The following is a 14,641-nucleotide window of genomic DNA, read 5'->3' on the forward strand; positions in this document are numbered from 1 at the left end:
ACTATTCCCGGGTCTGGAAAAGAATGTCGGGGCCACTTGCGGGTTGAAGAGCTAGGGCTAAACACGACATCCGGATCTAGATTGTGGATTGATCGATTCGGATTGGGAGAGGTTTAGAATTGGGGGTTTTGGTTTTTCCGGCGAGAGAGAATTTTGAATTCGAAATGTGAGCATATGAGTGGCGGAGGAGTCTCCGAAGCTGGAGATTAGTGATTTTCCGACGATGTTTGCGTCGGCGTCTTTGCAGATCGGCGTCTTTACACAATTCAGGACCATATGATTTTAAATGAATATTTGATAAAATAATTAGAGAATTAATTAGTAACTTAAAAAATCAGATAATTTGGTCAAAATTGGTGTTAAACCGTTGACTGTTATAAAATGTACGGAATTATTGACGGAGGACCAATTGTGATTCGATTTGAAATGTGAAGGACCAAAGATTCTAAAAGATAAAGTTTAGGGCCAAAATCATAAAATGACCATATGTTCAGGACCAATTTTGGCCTTTACTCTAAAAATTATACACAAAAAGATGAAATTTCAAATTGCTACAGTGACACTTGTGCATTTGACTCGTAGACCAAACTTAATAGTGAAATAATAACCCTAAGTCCTTCATAACCCTAAGTCCTTCATAATTTGAATCTCATAAGATGGCATACCACAGCCGATATATTGTGTGTATGTGTGTTTGAATATTCAAGATTGAATAATGAGTTGTGAAAAAAGACGAGAAATAGTGAATCACCAAATTCGTGTTTTTTATTTTGTTTTCGACATCAATCGATGTGCAAGTAAAAGTTGTTTTACCAAAACAAATAAAGCGACAAGAAGGCATACATATATATTTCTGATTGTAAATAATGGCATCGAGTGCGACATTAGACCTACCAGCACAATACACACACACAACCCCTACATAATTATATAGTTACATCACTAGTGGAGAATTAAATTGCAATGATCATTAATTTTTCCTGATCATAGTGATTACCGTTTAGTAGCGCCATTCTGTTTATTATGTGCCTTTTCAACGCCATCTTTTGCTTTATTCCAAAAAATAATGATATTACTTAATTACCCATTATTCTCTTTATTTAATTACTATATCAAGCGTCGTTGCATGCTTACTTTTCTAATCTATGAAAGAGAGATAATGGAAGAAAAAACAGCAAAATTGCACTTGAGACATAACACAAGAGCTTTCAAGACTCCTAATTTTAATAGATATATTAAAATTAACAAAGAACACACAATCTCTAGCGATTCTCTAATTACAAAATAATTTACTCTGATTCCGATAAATAAACAGAACCAACCAATTTCGATTACCTCTACTCGTACTTAGCTATATATAACTAATTTTCACATGCACTAAATGAGAGAGAGAGAGATAAATGAGAGAGAGGGTCCGTGCACACTCATTTCAATACTAGTGATTGATTTTCATGTGCTAGATTTTGTAATTAATCGATTAATTAACTTAATCCTCATTATAAAGTGGGGTGATTATTTAGCATTTGCATTGGATTCATTATCTGCTGAAGCTGCCGGACAACCAGTACTTGGCGTATGTCCCAGAGTCTTTGCCGGAGCACCACCGCCTCGTTATGGAGGCGTTCGTTTTCGCCGCGGAACATCCGGGTTTGGCAAACAATGAGCCGGAGCCGGTTCATTTGTTCCCGGTTCCCTACCTTAAGCCGGTTGGCTTGGTTCCTCAGATTCTCCAAGTGTTTCTGTTTTCGCATTCGGGAGCGCCGGGCCGACTCCCGGTTCGACATCATACGCCTACGCTTTCGATCATCCAAAACCGTCTCACCGCACCCGGACCGTTTTTTATTAAATTTATCCGGGTCCTGGTCGTCAGAACCGGAGCTTAACGCGGTCTTAGGTTCGTTCCGGTTCGAATCATCCGAACCGGAGCTCAAAACCGGGTTTTGGGTGGGCGAACCGGAGTTGGAACTAACCGATTCTGGTTCGATAGGGGCGAAAACAGGCGGTTCATCTTGATGGTTAAAGAGAAAAGGGAGGTCGTGGTTTTCCCAAGGGAAACCGGGTTCGAAGGGGTTGTTGCCGAGGAGGGCGTCGGCGGAGAAAGAAGCCGGAAAAGTGGACAACATGGCCGGAAAAGGGATAAGTGGGAGGGGGAGAGGAGAGAAGGGGAAAAGGGAAGGAACGAAGGAGAGGAGAGCGGTATTTAAGGGCGAAACGGTGGGCAGTTGGGTGGGGGCAATTCGGTCATTTGAAGGGAGAATTGTGAGTCAGGCGGCACTAGTGGTGGTGGGGTTATAGCTTTAATGGGGCTTACATCAGCAGGTGGCTCCCATCTTAAAGCTTAGTCACGAAGAAATAAGACAGGTGGGATTGTTTTTTCACACGTGTCACACTATGGTGACCTGAGCTTTTTTTAATCCATGTGTTTTCCGCTCTAGGAGCATTCACACACTTCACCAATAAGGTATCGACCACTTACTGTTCTCCTGCTTTTAACTACTATACTATTATACTATTATTACTCCTCACACTATTTCTTCACCTCATTCCAAACTTTGTATTAAATGAAATGTACATGGAATAAGAATCTCATATTTAAAAAGTCGGAAACTGTATTTAATATTTATTTTAGGATTGATTTCAATTAGGATCAACTTTGTGGGACGGACGAAAATAGTAAAATTGAACAAACTTTGTGGGACAAGAATCTCATATTTAAAAAATCGGAAAGTGTATTTAATATTTATTTTAGGATTGATTTCAATTAGGACCAACTTTGTGGGACGGACGAAAATGGTAAAATTGAACAAACTTTGTGGGACGAAAGGCTTACTTCATAAGGAACGAAATATTTGTTTTTCGACACAAAATTGTATGTTATAATTTTTTTTGAGTTAATGCGTAGAAAATAAAATAGGAGAATAATGTTATTTTTATTTAAAAAAGAAACATTTTATTTATGATTTTGAAAGAAATCGAGAAGAATAGTCTTGGATAAAAATGATCGAAGAATGTGAAGAATAACAAAATGCTATTCCCTCAACAAAAAAATTATTTTAAGGTATGAATGAAATAGGAAATATTTGGTGTATTTATGGAGTGAGATTAACAAAATGCTCTCTCTCACATTTTAATTTTACTAATTCTATAGTTAAAATTCGCGTCATATACAATTATCTCTAAAAATTTTAGTGAACGGATCTATTTTAACGGATGTAGTATTTTTTAAAGAAACAATCTTACCAAATTGTAAGTCATACTGGCTTTTATCTAAAACTGAAACTAATAATGAATTAGTAGTAATATAGTACTATTAGATTTAAAAATCAACTCTAATAATGCGTCTACACTTCTATGCTACCCATATTATCCTTCACAACTCCTTACTTTTTCCTTCACAGCATATATATTTCCAAACTAAACCTCTTTACATAGATCATTGAAGCAGAGTGAAGCAGATCACTTTTGTAAACTAATTAGTTAGGGATTCGAGTGGGCAAATAAGTAGATTGAAAAATATCATTAATTCATCTTTTAAAATAGAAAAATATAGCTAACAGCTATGAATAAATAAAACTAAAAACGATAAAATTGAAGTGAAACAAAAAATAATAAGCAAATTTCAAAATAAAAAAGTAAACAAATTGTATCAGAGGAGGATTATAGAGCATGAGAATAAATAAAGATTGTGTGGGACACATAATATTTCATGAAAATGAAGGTGAAATAGACTTTGGATAGCCGCCCAACTTATTCCATCCATCGCTTCTTACAATCACATGGTCCACTCCGACGACTCCCCTCTAGATTCCTACAACGAATAAACAGAAAACGTCTATATTCACAAAATATCTACTGTCCTAAACTTTTTACGTATCATTTTCGAACATATCATATTTTATACTTTGTTGAAGATTGTGTAGCTGTAACATTTTGCCGGACGTATGTAAAGATTGCAAAACCATTACTACTCTGTCGGGTGGAATGTGGATTATTTAAAAAGGTGGCAGAGAAAGCTTTTTCTACTTAACTTTCTAAACATCATTTTCAAGTCCTGTGTTCAAAAGAAACGCTTTGTTATAATAGGACGGAAGGCGTACTATTATAATGCGACCTTTCAAAAGTAGAAATTGATTAAATTTTTTAGGCGAACCAAAATGATAAAATGAAATTATCTTTTAGAACAGACAAGAGTATTTAATATAGGGTTAATTGCCTTTAAAATTGTGAAGTTTGATCAAATTCTAGTTTATTTCGTATCATTCAAAATTTGATGACAAATCATGAGTTTTTAAAAATTATCAACTGTACCATTTAATCAAATTTCTTCTAATATTTTTAGTTTCTTAAGCTGAAGATCACGTCGTTTTTAGTCATTTATATTGTCACATTAATGTACATTTACGTCATTATTTATTGACAATACCAAAATTGTACACCTGCACATAAATTTTGCATCGACTTTATAAGTTTTTTTCTTTCTAAATAAGTTGTATGATCTCTTTTTGCATAATTGATTTATCGTGAATCCATAATTAGGTGGAAACAAATTTAATTAGCATGTCACAGGACTTAATTAAAAGAGAAACTAACCCTAAACTTTATATTTGTCGAATATGAAATGGTTAGCATGAGGCCGACAATCCAAACATATCTTAACATATTAACACATGCCTTCTTCTTCGTGCTATCTTTTTCCCTCTTGCCTTTACCTTTTTTTATTTCGCTTATTAGCTAAAAGAAATAATAAGCAATTAAAAAAATAGTGATCCTCCTCCCAGATGTCGGGATTCGATTTCGACCAAATTTTTTCGTTGGGATGTGATTATATCATGAATTGTTAACACGTAGAGTAATTAGATTCCTAAATTGATTGAGTGATAGATGATGATCATGATTTGTCTGCCCCAAAATCAACACTAGAATATTCGTTCATCCTAACCTAATTCTGATCACCTTTTCAAAGTTTTGATAATTAACTCAGCCGATAAATTGATATGCTGGCAACTTTGAAGAGAGATCACATTCCAATATTTGGGTTTTTCTTTTTAGCTAAGCTGCATTTTAATCACTATTCATGCGGGCATCCGCGTCGCTGACTCGATGCTGCCTTGTCTCGTCTCGACGCGTGCCGGCGAGACCGGTCTCGAGCTGAAGGGACGACGCGCGCGCCCCACGTGGCGCGCGCTGGAGGATGGCGTGACGCCTCGGAATTATGACGCAATAATTTATTTATTTTTATAAATTCGAATTTAATAAAAACAAATTTAAAACGGTCAAATGACCGTTGGCCTCAAACGGTCGTTTTTTTTTTTAAAAAAAAAATTCTTTTCTTTTATTATTCTATAAATATACTTCATACTCCATTCACCATTTTACACACAACCACTACTCTCATTTCTCTTCCATTCACTACACTCATCTATTCCTTTCTCTCAAATTGTTGAAAAAATGTCCGGCGATGGAAACTCCAGCGGTGGCGGCTCCGGCAGGCGGCGCTCCGGCAGGTTCGACTTGAACTCGTTCGAAGATTGGGCGAGCATGTACAAATTTTTGGGTACTCCCGGTTCGTCGCCGGGCACCCAAGCCTCGACCACTCCGCCGGCGTACCAAACACCACATTTTGATGTGGATGCATACTATCGTCCCTCCCCCCCCCCCCAGAGGAACGGGCAATCGCCGAGATTATCCCAAATTCCAGAGAATTTTTTAGCGCCTGAACGCACTTTGCCCGACTGGCCAATAGGTGGAGGCTCCGGCTCCGGCAGGATCGGCCTCAGGCTCGGCGTCAATGCCGAGGAGGAAGAGGTTGTGGGAGACGACACCCGTCATCCATACAGCCAAGACGAGACGTTGGCTCTGTACGACGCTTGGATCAGCGTCTTGTACGATCTTGTCGTCGGGAATCAACAAACCAACAAGTGTTTTTGGAAAAAAGTCACTGAAGTTTACAACGCACGAAGGCCGAAGAACACCTTTGCCCGCAACGTGAAGATACTCCGCAGTCATTGGGACCGATGCGACAAATATGTCAAAAAATTTTGCGCGATATACAGGGCAGAAGAGGCGAATTATCAGAGCGGAGCCAGTGGAGCCGACATTCTGAGAGCGGCGTTGCGAGTCTTCAAAGACGACGTCGGTAAAGATTTCAAGTTTGTCTATGTTTGGTCGCAAGTCCACCACCTTGAAAGGTGGGCTGGCGGTGTCGAGTCGGGCTCGAACGCACGAAGCACACGGTGCGTGGCCACTACTCGTCTAGTGATGGCGGGAAAGGCAACACCTCACGTGAGGGCACGACAACCGATGATGCAGGGGGGTCTTCTTCCGGTTCACGACGTCGGCTGCAAGGGACCAAGGCGGCGAAGGCGGCGAGAGGGAGGGGGAGAGGGAGAGGGAGAGGCACGAGCTCGAACACCCTAATGTCCATGTACCTGGTCGCCACGATGGTTGACCTTTCAAAAATGACTCCTGCCCAAGTTTCAGCCCATATGGACGGAATTGAGTTTATGAAAGCTCAACTTGGTATAGGGAATCAATCTAATTTGGGTGCACCGCCGACTTCGGGGGATGATGATTCGTCGGCGGAGTAGTTTTTATAGTTTAATTTAGAGTATTTTAATTATGTATTTTTTTTTTTAGGATTTTAAATTATGTTTTTTTTTGTTTTGTTTTTTTAGGTTTTTAAATTGTAATTTGTATTTTATTTAATGAAGTGTGTTTTTATTAAATGAATTTGTTAGAATTAAAAATAGAAAATGAAATTGAATGAATAGTTAAGAGATGGTTAAGAGATGGAGGGATGCAGGTGCTGTCTCTTAGTTAAGAGATGAGCTGAAAAGTACAGTGGGGCCCATGAATAGTTAAGAGATGAGACGGTTAAGAGACGGATAAAAACAGGGATGCCGATGGCCTAAGATGTTGATGAAATTTACTTTTTACTTTCTTAGATTGTCAGCTCAGCAAATTAAATCAAGTAAAAACACTAGTCATTCCAAAAACACTAGTCCTTCCCAAAAAATACTAGCCACATTATTGAGTGACACGAGATTTTAGGAAGAGTTGTTAGGTGAAAATAAAGTAGAGAGAAAAAAGGTAGTTGAATATTTTAATAAGGAGAGATGATATTATTTCCAAAATTAAAATGTGGTTATCTTGATTGGGACAAAAAAAAAAAATGTGACCATCTTGAATGAGTCGGAGGGAATAGTATTATTGAGCACTTGTTGTGTTCAGCAGGTGCTCGGTATCAAGGTCTTTGCTAAATTACCGAACACTACTTATTGAGCAATAACTAAAATATTAACGAGCAGTCACTGAGTGCTCGGTAAATAAACGATCACATTCATACAACAAAATAAAGACATGTTACCAAGGACAGCTACACATGCATGGGTTCTGTAAGTATTTGAAATTAATAATTTAATAAATAAAAAATTTATAAAATTTCTCTTATTCCATTCAATATGTTCGCCTTTCTTTTTATGTTTGTTTAAACTAGTATATTTCTTTATTATTGTTTAAAATAAAGTATACTCCATCCGTCCATAAAGTAAGAGAGAAGGAGAAAAAATAAGAGAGAAATAGTATTAGTGGAATGATGTGTAGAGTTATTATTTGTTGAAAACTTACCATAAATAACTGTGATCTATTTTTTGGGGAAAACCAAAAAATAGAAATTGTGATCTCTTGTTTGTGGACAGATGAAGTATTTGTTCTTTCTCATTATTAAAATATTCAATTATATTTTTCTTTCTACTTTAACTAAAATGATGTGCCTTTAGAATATGCTGGTCGTTTGTCCTGCTCCATAAATCTATCATGTTTTCTATAGTTTCTCAACGGCCTATAAGGAAATATCATTTTGGTTGGGGTTCTCTACCCCTTAAATTACTTGGGTTTTTTTTACGATGAAGTACAATTCAACTGATAAACGTTTCTCCTTCATTCAATAAATTGAGATTTGAGTCATCACGATAGATAGAGAACCAACCATTATTAATTCTTTTAAAAAATGAAAAAAAATGAATTTCTTTAGTTGTTGTCAATACTTGTTACTTTATAAAAATAAATGTTAGTAGATCGTTCAAATTATAAATTAGCACTAGTAAGATAGACTCTATTTACCTTTATCTTTCTTTGTCATTTGAACACACCATTCCCTCAAAATTCTTATATTTTGTGAATCAATTAGTCTTTTAGAGTTGGAGCACGTCGTGCCAAATTAATGTGCCGAACTATCTAGTTTGTCTAATGTATCTAAATTCTAATGGCCTCTTATCAACAATTGCAACAACAAAAAAAGACTGGATCATCATTGTAGAGTAGGGGCATAATCAAGAAAGTTTGCTAGACATAATGTTTTTGATTTGAAAGTTACTGTAATTAAAAACGTGGAAGTGACTCTATCCATATATTCATATAGTATATGATTGGTCACGAATATTAAAGGCATTTTGAGTCATTCAAGTACACTAACTTCAAACCCTATTTAAAGTCTCGTAAGATCAATTAATTTGATTACTCAAACTCAAGTTATTTCAAGAGTAGGAACTATATTAGGCCTTCATCACATAATCACATTATATTCTATTTTTAAATTAGAATGAAAATAAGTTAAACTATGTTGATACAGCGTGCGTGGCATGGATGGTTTGCATGGTTGATAAAACATACTAGTACAACATAGTAGAATTTTATAATGATATCAAGCACACAAAATTCTCAACTTCCGATGTTCTTGTATCCCAAATTTCCAGTTTATACATAAAACCCCAATTAAGAAAAATATATATAAAAAAATCATAGGTTAAATGATCCTTTCATTCTGTTTTTTTGTTGTATAGCTTTGTTTTGTCTTGCTTTCTTTTGCATATTTTGTTTGCCATTTTCCTTCTTATCATGCATTTGCTTATTTATATGGTGAGACATTCTGGTTGTATATCTTATCTTGTTATTATCTTGTTAGGATGAGTATGTATAGCTGCTAGTAGCATATCCAAATTTTTTTGATTGTTTTGTTTTGCTTTCGTTTGCTTATTTCATTTGTTGTTGCCTTCTTGTCTCTGTATGCTTATTTATATGGGATGCGTTTTGCAACATCATTAGAGTGATTTTCAGCATAAAAATAAAAATGAGTTTTGGAGTATAATTGAAGTTGATCTTAGTTGTGACTCTTGCTTACCTATGATTATATATAGTTCGGACAGGGCACTTCTATGAGTCCCGCGCACAACGTGCTCGGGTCAGATTATCCTGGACTCGAGTTTGACTCGTCCAAATTAGGCCTAATTCCCAATTCATATTAATAATGATTTTTATTTGTAATAAGAATAAAATCACTTTTTATTACAAAAATAATTATAATTTAATGTACATTTTTTGTAAACAACAACAAAAGTTCCTGATTCGAGAAACTTCACTCAAAGTATTTGTCCGAAACAGATAAGAGGAAGACTATTAATATCAGGACTTTTACTAGCTTCAAATAGTACTTCAGGCCGTCATGTTTGAACATCAATAAATATGGATCGATTTTTCCAAAAAGTAATTATATTAATCGTTGAACAACAAAATACTAATTGTAGCAAATTAGGAACATGGGCGGCACAAACAAATCAGTATGTTCGGACCACATTTCTCACATGGAAAAGAAACAGCACTTCACCTTTTCTCCTTTTTTCTCGCCTTACTTTAAAAAAAGCCCCCAATTAAAAAAAATCAGAATTAAGAAATAACTTTACAAAATTTCTCAAGTTGCAAATTGATCATGTTAGATTTTTCCTACTTCATTTATAGCTATACATTAACCTAGCTATAAGTTATCGAAAAATTGACTAAATTAAATAAACAACATGATATTTATATGGAGCCAATAATTTGGCTTTAATAATTTATTACCGAAATAAAAAGATAGAACTTTCACTTGGCCGGAGAAGTGACGTCATCGGCAGCGATCAACGGCGGAGAGTCGTCGAAATCATCTTTGGTGGAAATATTGATGCAAGAGCACCGCTCCAATGAGGCAAAGAATGCAGCCGTGAAGCCGCCCAAAAACCAGGCCGCCACGCCGTCGAATTTCTTGTGCACCGCCGCGCCAGTGGTGGTGGTCGGCAATGGTTTCGCCGCCTCGATCCAACGGTCTGTGCAGTAGCAAGATTTCATGTTGCAAGTTGGAGCGATTGTATTTTCTGCCATATAAAAATTTCGATTATCCTAGGAAAGAACGTTGGGGTTTTGTTCTTTTTTTCTTGTTTCTAATTGAGCTCATTTATTCTTGTATTTGTATTGTTGAATCCTCATTATAGTTGGCATGCCATGGTAATTATAATTAATGAATAATAATTCAGGCCTATGCTAATCCTAATCGATTTTCTTGCGGGGAAAGCGTAATGATGCACATATGCATGCTAGGTTCTTGAGCACGAATAATAGCTTGTTTGTCTTTATATATTTGTGTGGATCCCAAAAAATTGTTAAAATTAAAAGCAAAGCGAATTGAATTATCTGAACTGAATCTGGAAAAATTGAAATCCAACTACGATAGATGATCTGAACCGAAAACCCAAAATTACACTAATATATCCAAATTACAAAAATTGAACCCGAAAAATCAAAAGTGCACAAATATATCCCAAAAAACAAAAATAATAAATTAAATTCTATAACTAAAATGAAAATATAGTACTATCGTATCAATCAATTAATATATATAAACAATTATTATAATCTTTATAAAATCTAAGTATCATATTAATTCACATAAATCCATACAAATAGAGTTTATTTTTGGTATAATTATAATATATTAAATATATATATACAATTTTTGGTTATTTACACATGAACCAAAACAAAAAAACTATAACATTTATTAAAAATTTGAATTAAACCGAACCAAATTTTAAATTGTCAATATGACTCTAGTCTAGATCATATTCAGTTTTTGGGTATTTCGTTCATACCTAGATAGGTGCTTTGATGTCACATATAAGATACTCTTGTCCACTAATAATATTCCAAAATTCTTTGAAGTTGTATCATGTTATAATGTACTATATAAAATAAAAATGCCTAAAAGTTACATGTGAGACCCTTTTAACTTACATATCTATACCCCTCATGAATTTGAAAATTAAAGTGACTAACTTATTTTAATTTGAAACGTGCAACTCTATAAGCATGTTTATAAATCAAGCACAACAGTATTTCATCTTCTGAAGCTGCAAGTGCTATTTTGTTCCATGGGTAAAAAAACTATTTTACCCTTCTGAACTTAATTGGTCATATATTGAGTGGTTGAAATATATTATATCTTCCTTTTTTTCTCAATCCTCTCCGCCCACTACCCGATTTACTATTTCATGTATTGTGCGAATCACCATTTGTATACACTTTACCTTGGTTGTAATGTTTATATGCCAAAAGTGGTAAATAAAGCTGTGTATTTGGCAAGAATAAGGATATTATAGTTGCTTGGTAAAAGAGCAAAGAACTAATAAAATAAGGTAAGAAGCCTAGAAGAAGGAAGGACTAATTCTAATTAATTAGTAGGTAACTAAATTAGGTTTAGGTGTCAATGGGATCCAAGAAGATATCCAACCGACAACCGATCCTTTACCTAAAAACTAATCAAGGAATAAGGATGGTTACTTATCACACATCCCTAATGCTATTGCATTTTTATACATGTGACAATGCATATTTTGGTGTCGACTTGCTTATGTAGTCCCAAACTTTCAACTATGGTAATTAAAATTCAAATTTGCAACAATCTCTTTTAATTTTTAGCATGTTTATAGAGCTCAGATTTAGATACTCATATATGAATATGATGTTAAAATTTCAAAATTTATCGACAGCTATTCAGAGTTCAGACTGACTAAGATGTCTTTTTTAGAAACTTACTGGAGTACTATATTAATCTCAAAAAGGATTGTTTGAATTCTCATACAGATCGAGAGGCCCACTTTATATGGCCCATCAAAAAAATGGGCCATGTAACAATCAGTATCAAATTCGTGGAACATGTAAAGAATTGTAATTCAAGTAAACAAATCAATTTTAAGTTACTATCATATCACATTAGTAAATAGGTCCATATAATGATATAATAGTTGATTTGAATGAGAAGGAAATTAAGGATACATATTGTTCACATTTCTCTAATAGTCTCTCCGACCTAAATGCTGTTAAAGTTACCAATTGCAAATTGAATTAAAGTTGACATGCTAAATTTATACCTAAATAATTGAAAAATACAATTTTTCCTTAATTTTAAAAATCATACTATTACAACGAAAACATACAATTATTAATTAAATCAAAATTACATGATTAACATAATAAAAAACTACAGTCGATTTTTCATTTGCAATGTATTTCCGATAGTACCAAGTTCATTATTGTAGACTCTGTATAAAGAATATCACAACACACCCTCAATTGCTATTTCATGAGTGTTGTTTGACATTACCTATATGGCTATAACCCTATCTAATTAATTCTACATTTTCCAATTACATCTAAAATTGCCAAGTGTCTAGAGTTAATTTATAAATTCAACCCAAAGTATTTTTTTTCTTGTGCACAAAGTTTTATATACCATTTTCTTAGAACCGAAAATAAAAAGAAAGTGGACGATGCAATTATTTATTATGAGCCTCAATCTTGGACTTCGATTTTTTGTGAGATTCTTCAATCAATCATATCTATATAATGCATTTCACACATAGGGGCCACTTTATGCCGTGCTTTCTTTTCAAAAGACTAAGAAATTCAACAAATGCTCCAACATGTGAAAAATCTGATCAATTAATCTCTCTATTTGATTATCTTCAATCATTCAAAGATTATGATTGTAAATTTGTTTGTTGTTTTAGGTACTGCTCCACAAATTGAGATTAGTACCACCACTAAGTTCTACATAAATTGGAATCAATTTCAATGATTACTATTCCAATTCTGATTTAATAATCACAACAATTACCCCACCATCAGTCCATCACCATGTACTCTTTAACTAATAAACCAGTTTCCATTCAAAAAGAAAGAAAGACTTTTTTAGGAACAAGATAAGTATACATATTTTTCTTGATGGGTCCTGAGAGATAGATGCTAATTAACTGTATCTATATTTATCATTGAGTATCTAGTGTTACAGTGTAGGAAAGAATTTTAGTAGATTGTAGAAATTTGTGGCATATACTTTTTTTCCAAAAGATGTTGATATCCTGAATAATTATTACACACAGGTACCAAAGTCAAATAATCTGAATAGAGATGTTGTATTTCTAGATTGCTTGGACTCATTTTCCGAATGGAGACATGCGCAATTTTCTGAAGTATTTCTGGATTATTAGATGGAAACAAATAAATCGGCCTATTTAATTTACAAATATTTATTGGATAAATGCTACAGAAATTAATTAAGTAGGAAACGTCATACTCATATGTGCAATTCTAGATGTTAGGACCGAGTAAAATTAATTAAAACCTATACATATATTTAATTTTCAAAGACGGCGATGAATGGAATTTATGACAATTGATTGAAAAATGAAATATTAGTACTATTAGACACCTTTAGTAATGCGGCCACACTTTAGTTTCATAAAGTTTAATCACATGCATAAAATTCGTTCTTTAATGTATTAAATATCGTCATGCCCATAATTTGTTAGAAGTTGATGAACCTTTTGAAAATTTAAACAGGTATGAATTTATGATACATCAAAATCTCAAATTTGTGAAATTGTCCATAGTACGTATAACCATGCTGCAACGCAAGAAATTTTAAAATAAAAGTTGACAATCGGCAATATAATATTGAGGTCGGGACATAATCGAAAAACCAACTCATGTATTCATATGGTTTACATAAAAGTGACATTCTTGATTGTTTGTATGCGTAATGTGTGGTGCTACGTGTTTTTAATTTTTGTTTGTTCGTACTATTTTACTTGGTTGGATTTTGTACTTCTTTGTTTACCGTCTTTTAAATGGTTTGAGCATGTAATTTTACGGAAAAAAATAGTAATCTGAGATATGTAAGGCAGGTGTACAATCAAATACACTAGGTTATTAACTTGGTTATTCACATATATATATTTTTTGTTTTAAAATAAACAAGGATTTTAACATAATTATATTAGAGCATGCACATCGGTGCTCTTAGCCAAGAGCAGGCGCCATGCCGTTGGCACGATGGGTACCCTGCTCACAGCTGTGCTCTTGCCAACGGAACGGCCCTGCTCTTAGCTAAGAGCACGAGCAGCGACGTGACATGCTCTGATTGGCAGTTGGTTTATCTTTTAATTATTTATTTTATAATTCAAAAAAATATGAAAAAATCAGATTTAATAAAAAAATATTTTTCCACTTCCCAATAAAATATATTCATTTTGTCCACACTTTTAATTTATTTTTTCATTATTTTTATCCCAAAATTCACACTTTCATCTATAAATACCTCCATTTCAACACAAAAAATCACACTGCACCAAACAACTCTCTCAACCTCAATTTTTAGGATTTTAATTATGTAATTTTTAATTTTTAGGATTTTAATTATGTAAATTTTAAAATTTTAATAATTTGTAATAGTATTTTGGATATTTTTAATGCATTTTAATATTGTGGAAATGTT

The 14,641-nt window shown here is 34.1% G+C and overlaps 1 protein-coding gene across 1 annotated transcript; it reads right to left on the bottom strand.

The window, feature by feature from the left end:
* Positions 1-1,194: 1,194 nt before the first annotated feature.
* Positions 1,195-2,192, bottom strand: LOC125216283 (uncharacterized). Its single transcript, XM_048117959.2, has one exon. It carries the CDS (start codon positions 2,121-2,123, stop codon positions 1,497-1,499), a length of 627 nt encoding a protein of 208 aa, XP_047973916.1. The 5' UTR covers positions 2,124-2,192; the 3' UTR covers positions 1,195-1,496.
* Between the last annotated feature and the right edge of the window lie 12,449 nt (positions 2,193-14,641).

The sequence above is a fragment of the Salvia hispanica genome, chromosome 2, assembly GCF_029641045.1.
Source record: "Salvia hispanica isolate PSC_SH4W2 chromosome 2, Shi_PSC_v1, whole genome shotgun sequence".
Lineage (NCBI taxonomy): Eukaryota > Viridiplantae > Streptophyta > Magnoliopsida > Lamiales > Lamiaceae > Salvia > Salvia hispanica.

What these genes read in the sequence shown, in the direction of transcription:
- LOC125216283 (XM_048117959.2), bottom strand. Translation starts at nt 2,123, where the DNA reads ATGTTGTCCACTTTTCCGGCTTCTTTCTCCGCCGACGCCCTCCTCGGC.